Genomic DNA, 18263 nt, shown 5'->3' on the forward strand with positions numbered 1-18263 from the left:
GGTATTGCTCCAAGGGCTCCAATTACAATCGGGACAACACACAATTTCTTTTTCCACAGTCGCTCAACTTCAATTTGCAGGTCCCGGTACTTTGTGATTTTTTTCTTGTTGTTTATCTTCAATTCGTGCATCTCCAGGTATTGCAATGTCAATGAACCATACTTTTTTCTTTTCAACTATTGTTATGTCAGGTGTGTTGTGGGCCAAGTGCCCGTCAGTCTGAATTCTGAAGTCCCACAAGATCTTGACTTTCTCATTCTCTAAAACCTTCTCAACCTGATGTTCCCAGTGGTTTTTGCTGTACTCAAATCCAAACTTTTGGCACAATTTCCAGTGAATGATCTTAGCAACGCGGTCATGGCATTGTAGGTAGTCTGTGAAATTTTGCTGCACCCACTGATCAAGTGGTCGACTGTCTCGTCTTTCTCATTACAGAGGCTACATTTGCTGTTGGTGGTAACATGTTTAATTTTTGCCTTTATGCAGTTTGTGGCTAAGGTTTGTTCTTGAGCTACCAAAATAAAGCCTTCTGTTTCTTTTTTCAGTGCTCCTGATCTTAACCAGTTCCAAGTTAGCTTTTGGTCAGCTTTGCCTTCAATACTTTTCAGGTATTGGCTATGCATAGCTTTGTTTTTCCAATTTTCAGCTCGCTTCTCAATTACTTCTTTCTTATATTCAGCTTTTGACTTAGTTGTCTTTAAAAAGCCTCCTTTATTTACTTCCTTAATTATTGGTTCTTCACTTTTCTGGATGTAATCATTCAAGCTGTGTTTTTCTTCTTCCACAGTCTGTTTTACTTGTAGGAGTCCTCGACCACCCTCTGCTCTTGGTAGATATAATTGGTCAACATCACTTTTAGGGTGCAAAGCATGATTCATTGTCATAAGCTTCCTTGTTTTTCTGTCCAAATTGTCCAACTCCATCTGGGTCCAGTCAATTATTCCTGCTGAGTATCTAATCACAGGTATAGCCCATGTATTTATGGCTTTTATGATGTTTCCTCCACTCAATTTGGACTTTAATATCTTGCGAATTCATCGAATGTACTTGGCTGAAGTTAATTCCTTGACTTTTTTTTATTTATTTATTTTTATTTAAATGTTACAGTTAAATAGATAAAAAGAAATACAAACTATTGCTGGTGAAAATTCATGGCATATTACGTCTCTGAAGGAACAAAGATGGCACAATGGTGGGATTGGCAGTTAGAAAGTAAATTCCGGCTGGCAAAATCTCTCTGGAAAAGGGAAACGTCATGAAATCACCCTCTTCTACTCCAGACAACCGCTACTCATAAGTAATTCAATTTGATCTGATAAGCCACTGTAGATGTCATCGTCTGGAATGCTCTCTTCCGTGGGAAATGGCCATCACTGATGCTGCTCCTGACGGCTTGAAGCCCATGTTTGCAAATGACGGTTGTATATAGAGTTTCAATATCCATGATAGCTAAGATAGTGTTGCCAAGAAGATTGCCAAAGAGTTTCAGTTTTCTTAGGAAGATTGTGGTGTCTCTTATGTAGACACCACAATTCCTTGACTTTATTATGCATTAAGTCAGAGGCCTCTAAAATCCCCAAGTACTTGTACCCTTCTTCTGGTTTTACTGCCTTTATCATTTCTTCATTCTCAAGTTCTATTCCATCATCTTCTATGACCTTGTCTGCTTTGGTTGCCATTGTTGCATATTTGTCAATTCCAAACTGCATTCCATTGGCTAAATTCTTTTGTGCTTTCAATTAATAAATTCAGTTCAGCTTTTGTTTTACCAAACAGCTTCAAATCATCCATGTACACCAAGTGCGAAATTTTCAGTCCTTTTTTTGCAAGTTCGTATCCACAGTTCATCTTCTTCAAAATGATTGTCAGTGGTAGCATTGAGAGTATAAAAAGTAGGGGTGAAAGGGAATTGCCCTGGAAAACGCCTCGTTTAACTTCACCCAGTTCTTCTTCATTAGCTATAAGCTTCGTTTTCCAGAGGTTCATTGAAGTTTCCATAAATTTTTGTATGTTGCTGCTGATGCCAAAGATTTTCAGGCATTTCTTGATCCAGCTATGGGGAACTGAATCAAACGCTTTCTTATTGTCTATCCAAGCCATGAACAGATTGGTTCGTCTTTTCTTTGAATTCTTTAGGATTAGCTTGTCAATCAGCAGTTGGTCCTTTGTTCCTCTTCAATTTTTGCAGCATCCTTTCTGTTCTACAGGAAGTAAGTTATTTCTTTCCAAGTATCCATAAATTTGGTTTGCAATGATACCAGTAAGGAGCTTGTATGTTGTTGGCAAATAGGGTATTGGCCTATAGTTTCCAGAATCCTTTCCTTTTTCTTTATCTTTTTTGGATCAAAAATGTCCTTCCAGTTGTCATCCATTTATCATTTTCTGGTGTTTTTAAGATCTTGTTCATTTGGGCTGCCAATCTTTTGTGCACACTTGTAAGTGCCTTTAACCAGAAGCCATGTAACTCATCTGGTCCAGGTGCACTCCAGTTCTTCACTTTTCTTGACTGTCTTTGCACCATTTCTTTTGTTATTTTCACATCTTCCATTTTATGCACTTTAATAGAATCCTCAATCTGTTTGATCCATTTTGCATTTCTGTTGTGGTTCTTGTTGTTTTCCCACAAATTCTTCCAGAATTTCAGAGCTTCTCTTTATCAGGCTTTTCATTTGTTGTTACTCCATCTCCAGTTTCTAAGCTTTTATAAAACTGGTGCTGATTTGCTCTGAACTGTGAGTTTTCCTTGAACTGAGTTACTTAGTTTTCATATCTTTTAATATTTTCAGCAACGGCAACAACCCTCTGCTTCAGCTCTTCAATTACTACCGCAATCTCCTTATTCTCCAAATCGTATCTTACTTCCAGGCTGCTTTTGACCTGCTAGTTCTTTAGCTGACCTTGCCTTAGGTTCTTCAATTTATTCAAGTCTCCACGAATTTTTTTTCTCTTCAATTCCAACCGAATTTTCCATTTAGCTTTCCTCTTCTTGCCTCTTTGGTTCTTTTGTATTTTCAAACCCAATTCTTTGGTGGTTATGAAGGCTGCTGCATACATCAGCTGGTTTGTTTCAACTAATGTGGTGATTTGAATGGTTTGCACAGCCTCATTGACCTTTTTTAGTACCTTCTCAATTCTTTCTGGTTCACTTGATTCAGCTTTGGCAAACGTGTTCTTTCAACATCTTCCATTTGATGCTTTATTTTCTCAGCTAATTGAGCAATATAGCAATAGCAGTTAGACTTATATACCGCTTCATAGGGCTTTCAGCCCTTTCTAAGCAGTTTACAGAGTCAGCATATTGCCCCCAACAACAATCCAATCTGAACCGGTGAGATTTGAACAGCCGAACTGTAGAACTGCAGTCAGCTGAAGTAGCCTGCAGTGCTGCATTTAACCACTGCGCCACCTCGGCTCTCTGTTGGTATCTGTTGGTGTTTGTTCTTTAGTGTTTCCTTGTTCTTTATCTTCATCCATTTCAGCATCTTCTTCTTCCCTTTCTTCCTCAGTTTGCTTTTGAGTCTGCAAATCATTCTTGATGTTACTCTTCTTTGTTGGTATACTCAGACCATTAGTTGCTTTCTCTTCGATTCCTATTAATTCTGCTGGAGTGAAAAATTTGTGGCTTAGAATTACACATCGTTGGTCCATTAGCCTTTGTTCACTGATATCACAGTCCACGTGGTTCACCTTCCAAATCTGATACATTCGTTTTTGAAATCTACGTTTTGCTGGCTCAGGCTGATAGTAAGCTTTCATAATAGAGATGTTTTCTTCCCTTTTTGCTTTTTTGCTTTTTCTTTCAGTAGCTTGTCAGCTCCATGCCCTGGTTGCCTAGCAGAAGCAGCTGAGCCCTGTAGCTCATTTTGCGCAGAATGCGCAGGAGCCATAGCATCCAACGGAACCCTTGTTAATCTGGGCGACGGATCAGCTGGCATAAATTTCATTTTTTTTTTTTTTTTTTGTATTCACCATATTTGAACGGAGCAAATTTTGTCTGGCCCTTCACCCGAGACCTGTCTGATATGGTTGCACCTGTTCAGCATAGCTCTTAGGATCATTAAAGCATGCAAGCCCCTTCACCATGACAAGGTAAAGCTCCTCGTAGGGATAAAGATCCTCGGAGGGCAGCATTATTATTATTATTATTATACAATTGTATCACAGCGGCCAGTTGTTTCGCCGGATTTGGCATTGGTTACTAGTCGGGCCCCACCCAGGGGCCTAGGACGTCGTAACGTATCCTTGTAATATGTGTGCAGTTCCAAGCAGTGCGGCTTTTTGTATTTGACTGATGGTGATTTTGTCAATTTTTAACTGTTTTAAATGTAATTCCAGTGCTTTTGGAATAGCACCCAGTGTGCCAATTACCACTGGAATTATCACTGCTGGTTTGTGCCATAGTCGTTGAATTTCGATTTTTAAGTCCTGGTATCTTGCGATTTTTTCATGTTCCTTCTCGGCGACCCTGCTATCACCTGGTATTGCGATGTCTATGATTGTGACCTTATTTTTCTCAACCAGTGTGATGTCTGGTGTATTATGCGCCAGTATTTTGTCGGTTTGTATACGGAAATCCCACAAGATCTTGACCATCTGATTTTCAGTGACTTTTTCAGGCTGATGTTCCCACCAGTTTGTTGCTGTTTTAATATTATAATTTTTGCACAAATTCCAATGGATCATTTGTGCTACTGAATTGTGCCGCAATTTATAATCGGTCTGCGCGATTTTTTTACAGCAGCTGAGTATGTGATCAACAGTTTCATCAGCTTCTTTGCAAAGTCTGCATTTGGCATCATCGGAGGATTTTTCGATTTTGGCCTTAATGGCATTTGTGCGGATAGCTTGTTCTTGCGCAGCCAGGATTAGTGACTCTGTTTCTTTCTTTAATGTACCTGTTGTTAACCATAACCAAGTTTGTTCACTGTCCACTTTATCTTTTATTTTTTCCAGAAATTGGCCATGCAGTGCTTTGTTCTGCCAACTCTCCATTCTTGATTTTATCACATCTTTTCTGTATTCTTGTTTCGTCTGTTGGGCCTTCAGTAGATTTTTGTTCTTTACTTCGATTAATAGATGTTCTTGACTTTCTTTTAAATAATCAGCCAGTGCATGTTTTTCTTCTTCAACTGTTTGCTTCACTTGTAATAATCCTCTGCCACCTGATTTTCGGGGCAGGTACAGTCTATCAGTATCACCACGTGGATGTAAACTGTAGTGCATTGTCATTAGTTTCCTGGTTTTTCGGTCCAAAAGGTCCAAATCAGCTTGTGTCCAGTTAACTATACCAGCTGTGTATCTTATAACTGGTATTGCCCAGGTATTTATGGCCTTGATTGTATTTCCCCCATTCAATTTAGATTTCAAAATTTTCCTAACTCTCTTGGTGTACTCTCGCCTGACAATCGTTTTTACTTCTCCATGCTTGATGTTATCCAACTGCAGAATGCCTAAGTATTTGTAGGCTTCATTTTATTTGCATTTAATTAATTGGCCATTGGGCATTTCAATTCCCTCACATGCAGTGATTTTGCCCCTTTTTATGGATACAGTGGCTCATTTTTCCATGCCAAACTGCATTGAAATATCGGTACTGAATACTCGGACTGTGTTTGTCAATGATTGGATTTCTATTTCTGACTTTCCATAGAGTTTCAAATCATCCATATATAGTAAATGCGAAATTTTTTCAGCTTCTTTGGCTGTTTGGTAGCCTAATTTGGTCTGATTGAAATTGCTGATATTATTATTATTATTATTACTACTACTACTACTACTATTACTATTACTATTATTATTGCAAGGTCTGACCTTGGGGTGAATATGCTAGGCCATCAATGAACAAATAAATGTAAAACAAAATCAAGAGAACTATTGGTGGTAAAGAACATAATTATCAATGGTTTTATTATTTATAGTTATCTGAAAAATGTAAAACAGGTAACAAAATGTATAGTATTGAGCATTATTAAACTTATTTGAAACACAATTGTGTACAAATGATGAACATGTGATTGTTAACATGTATATAGTTTTTTAAAATTCAAAACACAAAAAAGAACATATTAGGAATGTATGATAAAGTGGTTAAAAACTTTTGCTATAGTATATCAGTAGAACAATGGAAAAATACATGGTTGAAAGGAATGAAATTACACTGTGTTATAACCTTAAATACAACTTTTAAATGATATATCATTAGTATATATTAATAGAGAATTAGTATATATTTTAAAGGGGCACTTCAAATTCCTATTGAAAATCTGAATAACAAAAGGATTTTTTTTTATCATATTTAGTGGACATGGGCAAAGCTAGAAAATTTTGGGTCCAAAAACATACAATGATTCAGAGAATGCTAGTTATTATAATTCAACTGAAACCAGAACTTCTTCCTTTGGGATGTTTGATAAGCCATGGAAAATTGTTTCTATATATGATAACTGCTTTGACATTATTTTTATGCAAAAAGATGGGAAGATTTGGCAATACTTATGATAGAGGATTGATGATCCAACTTGCTGAAATGATATGTTTGATTACAATATCCATACTTATTCATGACTGAAAACTTATATTAAGAGTTAATATGTAAAAAAAAATGATATGATTTTGATTAGATAGGATACATTGTAGAAAGAAAAGAGTCTTAACTTTAGATAGAGTGGTCAAGTTAAAATTTAATAATTGATAAAACCAAGATTGAAAGCCATTTCTTTTATATATTGAGCCGAGGTGGCACAGTGGTTAAATGCAGCACTGCAGGCTACTTCAGCTGACTGCAGTTCTGCAGTTCGGCTGTTCAAATCTCACCGGCTCAGGGTTGACTCAGCCTTCCATCCTTCCGAGGTGGGGCAAATGAGAACCCGGATTGTTGTTGGGGGCAATATGCTGACTCTGTAAACCGCTTAGAGAGGGCTAAAAGCCCTATGAAGCGGTATATAAGTCTAACTGCTATTCCTATTGCTATTGCTATTTTTTCTTTCTTTCATTTTCATTTTTCTCTTCTCTTTTTTGCCTGTTTTACTTTGTATTACTTTCATTCTTGTGTTTAATATTTTCCAATTAATAAATTAATTCATGTATTATTAAATATTTTCAAGTGGAAACAGAATGCTCACTTTGCATTCTCAAAATCCTTACTATTTATCAATTTCTACAGCATTCTTTTGACTGGGTAGAGCTAATGCCATTTTCATCTGAATTTTCCCATTCTTTTCACATTCCTAATGAAATGGAGTTGTTTGTTCTCTTAAGAAAAATAATAGAATTTAAATTACATTTTGATTGTTACAAAATTAATTTTGTGAACTTCTAACTTGAAAAAGTCATAATATTATAGAGATGGACAAATGGCAAATCATAGTTAATAATCTTGCAAATGGAATAAAGAATCTTTTTGTGATCCAGCAAATTCCAAAACTCAGGTTGTGAATTAGTTATCATATCGCAAGTTTAGAGATTGTGAGTATGTAATCTTGCTTTATAAAGTATTAAAAACATATCCTGTGTTAAAGAAAAACCTTCATTGTGCAATTAAGTAGTTCATGAAATATTAGATATATCCGATGTGTCACATGTAAGGAAATTTAAAATTTCTAACAAAATAAGTACAATTTGTTTGAAATTAAACTTATGAAATGCTTACCTTTTTGTCTCTCTTATTTTTGTCTAGGCTTTCGAAAAATAAGTCTTGATGACCTCAGGAAGGCCTATATTGTGAAAGATGTCCAACAGTATATTCTTCATCGTTTGGATCAAGAAGAAGCCCTGAGACAACATCTCACAAAAGAAACTGCAGAAATGTTGAATCAGCTTCACATTAAAAGCAGTGGTTGCTTTCTGTACCTTGAGCGTGTCCTAGATGGAGTAGTAGAAAATTTCATTATGCTAAGAGAAATTCGTGATATCCCTGGAACGTTAAATGGACTCTATCTTTGGCTTTGTCAGAGACTCTTTGTGAGAAAACAGTTTGCAAAAGTCCAACCTATTCTGAATGTAATCCTTGCTGCTTGCAGACCACTTACAACAACTGAATTGTTTCATGCCGTGTGGACCAAAAATATGGCATTGTCTATGGAAGATTTCCAGCGCAAACTAGATGTTCTATCAAAAGTTCTCGTTGATGGTCTAGGAAACACAAAGATCCTTTTTCACTACAGTTTTGCAGAATGGTTGTTGGATGTAAAACATTGTACACAAAAGTATTTATGCAATGCAGCAGAGGGACACCGAATGCTAGCAATGAGTTATACATGTCGAGCCAAGGATTTAGCACCATTGGAAGCACAAGAATTTGCTTTGCATTTAATAGATTCAAATTTACAACTGGAAACTTCTGAGTTAGCTTTATGGATGATCTGGAATGGTACTCCTGTTAAAGATTCTTTGTTGACATTGATACCCAAAGAGCAGGAAGTTTTACAATTGCTAGTAAAAGCTGGTGCTCATGTTAATAGTGAAGATGATCGGACATCTTGCATTGTGCGACAAGCATTAGAAAGAGAAGATTCTATTCGAACTTTATTGGATAATGGTGCTTCAATAAATCAATGTGATTCAAATGGAAGAACATTGCTGGCCAATGCTGCCTACAGTGGCAATCTTGATGTAGTGAATTTGTTAGTTTCTAGAGGAGCAGATTTTGAAATTGAAGATACACTTGGACAGACAGCACTTACTTTAGCTGCTCGGCAAGGACACACCAAAGTTGTAAATTGTTTGATTGGATGTGGTGCTAACATAAATCATACTGACCATGATGGATGGACAGCATTGCGATCTGCAGCTTGGGGTGGACATACTGAGGTTGTTTCTGCACTTCTGTATGCTGGTGTAAAAGTAGACTGTGCAGATGCTGACAGTCGAACAGCTTTGAGAGCAGCAGCCTGGGGAGGACATGAAGATATTGTACTGAATCTGTTGCAACATGGAGCTGAGGTGAACAAAGCAGATAATGAAGGGAGAACTGCTTTAATTGCAGCGGCGTACATGGGGCATAAAGAAATTGTAGAGCATCTTCTAGACCATGGTGCAGAGGTAAATCATGAGGATGTGGATGGAAGGACTGCTCTCTCAGTTGCTGCTCTTTGTGTTCCTGCTAGCAAGGGACATGCTTCCGTTGTCAGCCTTTTAATAGACAGGGGAGCTGAGGTGGATCATTGTGACAAAGATGGAATGACTCCACTGCTAGTAGCAGCCTATGAAGGGCATGTAGATGTTGTTGATTTGCTTCTGGAAGGTGGAGCAGATGTAGATCATACTGACAACAATGGTCGCACCCCTCTTCTTGCTGCAGCGTCAATGGGCCATGCTTCAGTTGTAAATACTTTATTATTTTGGGGGGCAGCTGTGGATAGCATTGATAGTGAAGGACGGACAGTTCTTAGCATAGCATCTGCTCAAGGTAATGTTGAAGTAGTACGGACTCTGCTAGATAGAGGATTAGATGAAAACCATAGGGATGATGCAGGATGGACACCTTTGCATATGGCTGCTTTTGAAGGTCACAGATTAATATGTGAAGCACTTATAGAACAAGGTGCTCGGACTAATGAAATTGATAATGATGGACGTATACCATTCATATTGGCAGCCCAGGAGGGCCACTATGACTGTGTGCAGACTTTACTGGAAAATAAATCTAATATCGATCATAGAGGCTATGATGGGAGAAATGCACTCCGTGTTGCTGCTTTAGAAGGGCACAGAGATATAGTTGAACTACTTTTCAGCCATGGAGCTGATGTGAACTATAAAGATGCTGATGGCCGGCCAACACTTTACATCCTGGCCTTGGAGAACCAGCTATCAATGGCTGAGTACTTTTTAGAAAATGGTGCAAATGTAGAAGCAAGTGATGCTGAAGGAAGGACAGCACTCCATGTTTCCTGCTGGCAGGGCCACCTGGAGATGGTACAGATGCTGATAACATACCATGCTGATGTAAATGCATCAGACAATGAGAAACGGTCAGCTTTACAGTCGGCAGCATGGCAGGGACATGTCAAAGTAGTTCAGCTTTTGATTGAGCACGGGTCCTTAGTTGATCATACATGCAATCAAGGTGCTACTGCACTCTGCATTGCAGCCCAAGAAGGACATATTGATGTGGTGCAGATATTACTGGAAAATAGTGCTGATCCAAATCACGCAGATCAGTTTGGGCGCACAGCAATGCGTGTTGCTGCAAAGAACGGGCACACGCCAATAATTAAACTACTGGAAAAATATGGTGCTTCTAGTTTAAATGGATGCACTCCTTCCCCAATCCATACAATGGAGCAAAAACCTTTGCAATCAGTACCTTCAAAAATGCAATCCTTAACGATAAAATCAAACAGTTCAGGGAGCACTGGTGGGGGCGATGTACAAGCTGCTTTGCGTGGTTTGTCAAATGGCCCATCTCATGCTTTTAGTTCTCCTTCTGAATCCCCTGATTCAACAGTTGACCGACAGAAGTCCTCTTTATCTAATAATTCACTGAAAAGTTCAAAAAACTCATCTCTTCGTACAACTTCATCTACAACAACTGCCCAAACAGTACCTATTGATAGTTTCCACAATATGTCCTTCACAGAACAAATACAGCAGCATTCACTGCCCCGCAGTAGAAGTAGACAGTCCATTGTTTCACCTTCTTCCACCACTCATTCTTTAAGCCAGAATCATAGTTCGCCAAATAGTGAATTTGAATGGGGCCAAGTGAAACCCAACCTAAAATCAACAAAACCAAACAAAACAGGGAAAACGGAGAGCTCCAACAAATCCGGATCTGCTGGGAAAAAAGTAAAACCAACCACTTCCTCACAACCAAAAGTTTTAGAATATGAAATGACTCAGTTTGATAAGCAGACATCTGTTGCCAAATGTGGCACTACCATGCCACTTAAAAATATGTCTGCTGATACACAGTGCAAAATTTTAGTCCCTTCAGCCCAGCAAGAAGTTTGCCGGTCCCAACAGCAGTTCCTGATCCATCAACAAAGTGGAGAGCAAAAAAAGAGAAATGGAATAATGACAAATCCAAACTACCATCTTCAGAGCAATCAGGTTTTTCTTGGTAGAGTATCTGTTCCACGAACAGTCCAGGATCGAGGGCATCAGGAGGTTTTGGAAGGCTATCCATCTGCAGAAACAGAATTTAGCCTTAAACAAGCCTTAAAACTTCAGATTGAGGGAAATGACCCAAGCTTCAGTTACAAGAAAGAAACACCATTGTAAAAGGTGAGCAACTTTTAGAATTGTCCTGTTCAAAGAGTTTTTAGTTAGACATTGTTGCTGATTGGAAATCAAAGAACCGGTGATTTTCCATTGAACAATAGCTTATATACCATGTAACTATTAAATGGCCAGAGGTATTTTATGTAGATTGCATTAAACCACATCCATGTGGACATTAATAGACTCACAACTTGACTTTTATGGACCTTGAGACAATTTCTGCTTGCCACGACCCTTCCTTAGCCAAATAGTGAATTTATGGACACCCTAATGCTGTGCCAAAAATTAAAATCAAAACTTTAAATGAGATCATTAATATTGTTGCTTCTTTAGATTAATCAAAGCATCTGACAGCTATAAACACACTTAATTTCCTTCTACCGTATTTTCACCCATATAACCCGCCCACGCAAATAACCCGCCCACGCAAATAACCCGCGGGTTTTCCGGATCGTGTAAAATATCTTCCGTATACCCCGCCCACGCATATAACCCGCGACGAGTAAGAGAGAAGGGAAACAGCTGAGATGGGGGGGGGGGAAGAAACGGAGAAACAAGCCTGCGCAAGCTGGGGAAGAGGAAAGGAACGGAGGAGAAGGAAACAGCTGAGATCGGGGTGGGGGAAGAAACGGAGAAACAAGCCTGCGTAAGCTGGGGAAGAGGAAAGGAACGGAGGAGAAGGAAACAGCTGAGATCGGGGTGGGGGAAGAAACGGAGAAACAAGCCTGTGCAAGCCTCCGATCGTGTAAAATATCTTCCGTATACCCCGCCCACGCATATAACCCGCAGGGGGGCGCTGTGCATGTAAAAACCACATATAACCCGCGGGTTATATGGGTGAAAATACGGTAATTATTTAGAAAGTAGCTTCATGATTATACTGAAGTGAAATACCCAATTTTCTTTTGTTTTAAATGTAACTGAATTATGCTTCAGATTTTGGTCCTAAAATAAATTATAAAATAATTAGTTGAAACCGTGCGAATAACAAAAAGGAGTACAAAGTAGCATGGATTTGTTACAACATTCCCAAACTAATCTTTTTGTTTTAAAGTAGCCATTAATCCAGAGTTGAATGAAATGCTATTAACTTTGATATCAGAGTGTTATTTTTCATGACCTCTCATTGTTTGGTTAGGAAATTAATTAAAAGAAGACTAAAGGATATGTTTTGGTAAAGTCCCAGATAATTGAAAGGATTGCATTATAGCTATCAAATGACCATGCATTTTTCTGTAACAAAAATTTCAAATAAGATAGCTTTAGTACTTTTTGATAATGATTTATTGAAGAGATAGGAAAAAAATCTGCAAACACTAATAGTTCTTTAATGCAGTTTTGTGGCCACAGTATTATTTGTCTGAGATATGAAATTGGATAAAATCACAAAACCATGGAGACATTGAAGGTCACATAATATAAGTTTTGTACAAAATTTGTACTCATGCTTGATGTCTCTGATTCAACATTTTATTATACATTTGAAAAGATACCAATGTTGATCTTTAGGAAAACCAGTCATCTAAATATACATGTATAATATGAAGCCTATGAAAAAGATCATTTTATCTACACCATTTGATAGCATGAGAGGTTGGTAACTTTATATGTGCTTACCATATGAAAGGAATTAAAATCTAGGTAATATATTGAAAATTCCAAGAGTCATAAGATTGCATATTCAAACTCACACCTTTTTGGGGGGAAAAGGACAAATTGGAATTAAGTCCTCATCTGAATCAATAACAGTTATTTTAACTTGAGGATTTTGCACTTGTAACTGCAAAATGATAACTTGGATCTATTGATTTACAATATATTTTTATTTCATTCAATATGGATACCACCTAACTTCAATCAATGACTGAAATATATTCATTTTAAAATAAATAAGCTATCTGTAAGAGTTCTATTTTCATAGTTGTATATATTACATTTCTTATGACTTATTACACCTTTTTCAAGGATGAGCTTTCTTTAATCAATATTTTTTCTATACATATCGTATTTTTGAAATATTGGCTTTATGTGTCAGCCCATGCAATCTTGTCTCATACTTAAAGTATTACAAAACTGTAAGAATTCAGTGATCTCATGAAATTCAAGGATGAGTAGAAAGTATGTCATTTCAAGTTACAAAAGCTTTCAATTTTGTTAAAAATAATTGCAAGTTACATGTTAAACATTAATATGATCTTGTCAAAATAGAATTGCCAGATTGTTATTTTATCACCAGTACCATAACATATGTATCATGTTCCTGTATCACCATATTATGTTTCTTAGTTCCTATGAGTAGCACCCAATGTGTGTGGGGAGTGGGCGAGGCAGGGGAAATTCAAAATGTGATGTCACTGAGATAGATGAACATTAGTGCTAAGAGCAAGTTTGGCATGATAATGTTACTTAGAGACAGTAGCACCCGCTGTAATTTATTGATCAAAATATGGATTTGATTTCAGAAAATCCATTTTAAATATCCTCAAAAATTGATGATACACTGTAAGATTTTTAGTCATCGCTATTTGTATATTGTATATCATTGAAGACATTGTAAATAGTTCAGTCATTGATAGAGTTGGAGATTTTTGAGGCAGAATGTAAATTTTTATTTTGTTTTGTTTTAGGAAGTTTTCATAACACCAGGAACAAAAAGAAGAGGTTGCCAAGGATGGTTTGTCAGCTAGACTGGGATAAAAGCATTTCTTGCTCATTAAATTACATTGAAATTCTGAATGTGATCACTGCAGCACAGTTACCTTGATTACTGCAATGTGCCTAAAAGTTAAGGCTGCCTTCTTAATGTAACCTTCTGTGCTTCAGAAACTGTATTTTGTGTACTTTATACTTAATACATAGAATAAGCACTTTCTTCCTTAATAACAAAACAAGATAATGCCATATATTCCATGCACAACTAAAAAGTTTTAAGAATTAGAAATGTAAGCTCCTTTTCAGGAAGGCATGATCAGGGTAAAGGTGTCATGGTGGCTTGTGCTGAAAGGCATTGCCTTATGTATTTATTTTATTTTAATATGGCAAAAAAAATCTGCTTTCTGTTGAAAACATAATCAGTATCTTTGGCTACCTAAAAAATGAAACAACCTCACTTCACAAATATATACATGCATCTGGTTATTTCTTTTAATAAGCCTTTTAAACACTATTTTTTCCTGTTTTATGTTTGTACCAGCAACTTTGCAGCATGTGATTCCTAGTTAAACTTTAAGATGTCATAAGATTTCTTATATTTTTTACTGTAGGTTCACATATACTCATACAAAAGACTGGAGCTATCTCAAAGGGTGCAATTTGCATGTAGAAGAGAATTAAGTGAACTGCCACAGCCACAATGCTAATTGCCCTTTGAGGGTTCTTTGCTTTCCAAGACTGGGCACATCACAGCATAGTAAATCTGTACACAATGCTTTATTACAGCACCCACTTTCTCCAACAACAGTCTATTGCTCTGGGTCAATTTCACCCCTCTCGGATTTGTAAGTTGCTGTTGCTGTGTAAATACATCTTTAATATTCAATATTTTGTTCTCAAAATCTTTTAACAAAGTCTCCAAGTCTTTAAAGTGGCACTCAATCTTAGCCTTCTTCCAAAAGTTTTTACATTGGCTGGGATGAAGTGCTGCCTCAATGCAGTTGTTCCTTTTCTGGTTGCGACCATGCTTTCAGCAAAGATGCAAGCTGGGTTCCCATCAGCACAATGCTGCTCACCGTAGCTTGTGGTCCTGGCCATTGAATGATAGTCCTCTTGCCTTCTTGTAATAGCTGCCAATCTCCAGATATCGCCTCAATTTTTCTATCTTTGTATCACCTTTCTTTCTCATCACACCTCCCCATGCTGTCTTAGCATTTGCTTTTGTAAGCTAAGATTCTGGGTAGTGTGAGGCTGTTTCTGGACATTGCCATGTCTTTGAAAAGGCCTGGGTGTGGCTCTATTAGCTAGGAAGCCGAAACACTGGTATGGAGGCTTGTGAGGAAATTTGTGAGTGAATGAATAAATGCTCTCAGGTTTCTGGGTCTGTAAACTTTTACAATCCTCTGAGGAAAAAAAAAACGAGCTTGTGTTGAGCCTCAAGGAAATGGGGTGAGTAGCATTTCTGCCTGGCTGCAGCGGCTTTTTCCAAGCACAGACAACAATTCAGCTTCACTTCGTCTCAAAGTTGCAGCCATAATAATAGTTCATAACATTTATGATCTCCCCCCAAAAAACACTGCAATTTCAAGTGTTAGTGTTTGGTCATGTGGTTATGTCTGGGTATGGCTTGTTCACATTTTATGTTCTCAAAAAAAATGTGTATATACATAATAAAGGTCATCTCAAACACATGATACCAAACCAATATGAGGTACTTTTCTTTTCATTTAAAATTGTATTTCCATGAATATATTTCCGTACAATCAGATGCTTCTCACCAGGAATGTCAGTCTTTTGACAACGGTAGCTAAATTGTCGTACTAGGTACAAGTCATTAAGCTTGTTCTTGTCATTCGTTTTGAACAGAATTGGTGAAGGAATATGTTTGAAACCAGGCCTCATTTAATTGACTTAAATCAGGTTACATATGTGTTCACATTACCTTTTTCCTCTTTGAAAGGCCAACGGAGGTTTGTCAGCCGGACTTGCTACTTCATATTTTTCTGTGGAAGAGACACAGCCTAGTGATTGTGCAGCTGTTAAAATATATGAAGGCTCTTGCTCAATCTTTCAATCCTCAGTTAAATGATATGAAATGAACAAAGTATCTCTATTGCACTGAACTATATTGTATTGACAATTTAGTGACCTCCATTTGTCCCCCTGTTTGAAACTAATGAATAACATAGTCCAAAACAAATTGAAAATATCTGGTGCCTATTTTGGTGTTAAGTAGAATAAAATGTTAACCCACATAAAGCAATTTAATATACTGAAAAATGAAATGATTAGAAGAGTTGACAAGCCTAACCCAGATAACTTATCTGCATATATTTAAAGCAGTAAGAATAGTTTATTTGTTTTGCTTCTTTTTGTTTTGTGTGTGGCCCCAATATAAACTTCTGTTTTCAGGTTTTATTTTTGGTACCAATTAATATTATTGGATTAGAAGTAAATACTTCAACAATATCTTTCCAGCTGAAAATAATACATAGCTGGATTTACCTTGATTCACTCTTTCAGATATATTTTAAAAACTCTCTGTAGCTCAAACTCTCTGTAGTATCAAAGAAATGTTTTTTGAAGTTGCCTTGTAGCAGTCTGTATCTATTGTTATAAAACCTTGTCCCTGCTACTCTGTGCATCTCCTTTGTGACCAAAAAACCAACTCAGGATAGGAGGAACAAGCCTAATTCTTCCTGGTAACTTATGGCAGGAAATTCATGTTTTTCCCTTTGCTGTATTGTCACCAAGTGTCACTGCTTTACTTTTCCCAACATGCTTATGGAATAAATTATGGTCAACTATGGGATTTCTGCCATGAAGTTAAAATTTGTGGCAAAGGCTTTTCAGTAAGAAGTCTATCCTGGCTAATGAACTATTGCAATGAGAAAGATGCAGGGTTGTATGCATTGCGAGCATAAAAGTTACATGTGATTTAAACAGGAATTCATACTCATGAAAATATCCTTTTCTAGTATTGCTAATACTGGGTATTTGCAAAATAATTCAAAACTGCAGCCCTTATTTCTTATTAATATTTTACTCTTTAAAAATATTCCTAAAGATCGTTGTCTTTTTTATCTCAGCTGTTGTTGAGATTGTATTTACTGGACTTGTTTTATCCTAGTATGTATTTGCGAGTTGATAATTACATTTATGGCCATACTCGCAACAAGGCTCCATGTTGCAGAAGCCTTTGGATTTTCAGCATAATAATTTTATCATTTGAAGAATATCTCCTAAGCATAGTAATCAATTAAGATCAGAAGGAAAGTGCTTTCTGATAATACATTGGTTTCAAAGTTCCTGCATATTTTCAGAACCTTGTTGGAATACAGCATGCCTGCCCTCATTATTATAAATCTACCCATTTGACAAGAGTGTGAGACTCTTTCACATTGCTTTAATATATGATTTTAATATATTGACTTTTGTGGCCTCTCTTCAGAAGGGTAAACATTGATTATCTGAAAGTAACAATTCTATGCTTTATTACCATTGTTAAGTTCTTGGGTGTGTTCAGTTCTGTTAAGCCATGATTTGATAGGGCTGATCAGCTATAATTTAATATAATTCAAGATTTCTGGTTCTGTTTCCCCATCAACAAAACTCTGCCTCATTTTACAAACCTTTTTCCTACAATTCACTGGCTAAAGTCATTCCCAGATGAACTAAATTATCACTCTTTGAGGTTTTAGAAAGTGAATTTTAATATCTAGCACAAGTGAGCCCAGTAGGTATTCTTAAGAGGAAGCAGATAGTTAATTTATCTTTCAAGATGTTGACATGTTAAGTTATAGCAGTGCCATATAGGTCTTGTTATAATCAGTATTGGAAATGGCTTTGCTTTTACTTAAAGCATCCTTTCCTCTTGTCACCTGTGCTGCTATGCAAATGTCTGTTAATGCTTGATATCCTCCATTGAACTGTTCAAATAACATGGTACACAGTTGAAACTTTCTTTCCTGGACTGTTTGTAAATAGCCTAAAATGTACATTGAATTTCACATTGTAAAATTTTTATTTTATTTCTTGTATTATATTAAGCGAAAGTCTTTATGTATATGAAAGTGCATAATAAATATATTTGCTTTTCAGCAGATATTTGTTCTATATTTGTTTGCTATTGTCCCTTGTCTGAAAAATCAAAGCCTAACTAGATTAATGAAATGTTGGATGTGACTATATCAAATGTTTCATTTGTTCTTGTTTTTTAATCCTAATTTTGTAATACAGTACTAAGCCTGATTCACTTTAGATATGAGCGATGGCTTGGAATATAATATGTGATAAAAGGTAAAGCATTAGGTTGGGGGGTTTCCAAATGTTGTGAGGTAGCTAAAACTATGCACGTTTAGCCACTAGTAACTATATAGGAAAAATAT

General features: G+C 36.8%; 1 protein-coding gene across 2 annotated transcripts in view; it reads left to right on the forward strand.

Moving 5' to 3' along the window:
• ANKRD50 (ankyrin repeat domain 50) overlaps nt 1-17978 on the forward strand; it is a 61138-nt gene extending 43160 nt beyond the window's left edge. For both annotated transcript variants that reach the window (XM_014073337.2, XM_014073344.2), the window contains exons 4-5: nt 7676-11226; nt 13851-17978. In XM_014073337.2, the coding sequence (XP_013928812.2) occupies nt 7676-11223 (3548 nt within the window). In that variant the 3' untranslated portion in view covers nt 11224-11226; nt 13851-17978. The remainder of the gene's footprint in view (nt 1-7675; nt 11227-13850) is intronic.
• The last annotated feature ends 285 nt before the right edge of the window (nt 17979-18263 follow it).

The sequence above is a fragment of the Thamnophis sirtalis genome, unplaced genomic scaffold, assembly GCF_051295495.1.
Source record: "Thamnophis sirtalis isolate CommonGarterSnake01/CBP01778 unplaced genomic scaffold, rThaSir2_p1.2 scaffold_10, whole genome shotgun sequence".
Classification (NCBI taxonomy): Eukaryota; Metazoa; Chordata; class Lepidosauria; order Squamata; family Natricidae; genus Thamnophis; species Thamnophis sirtalis.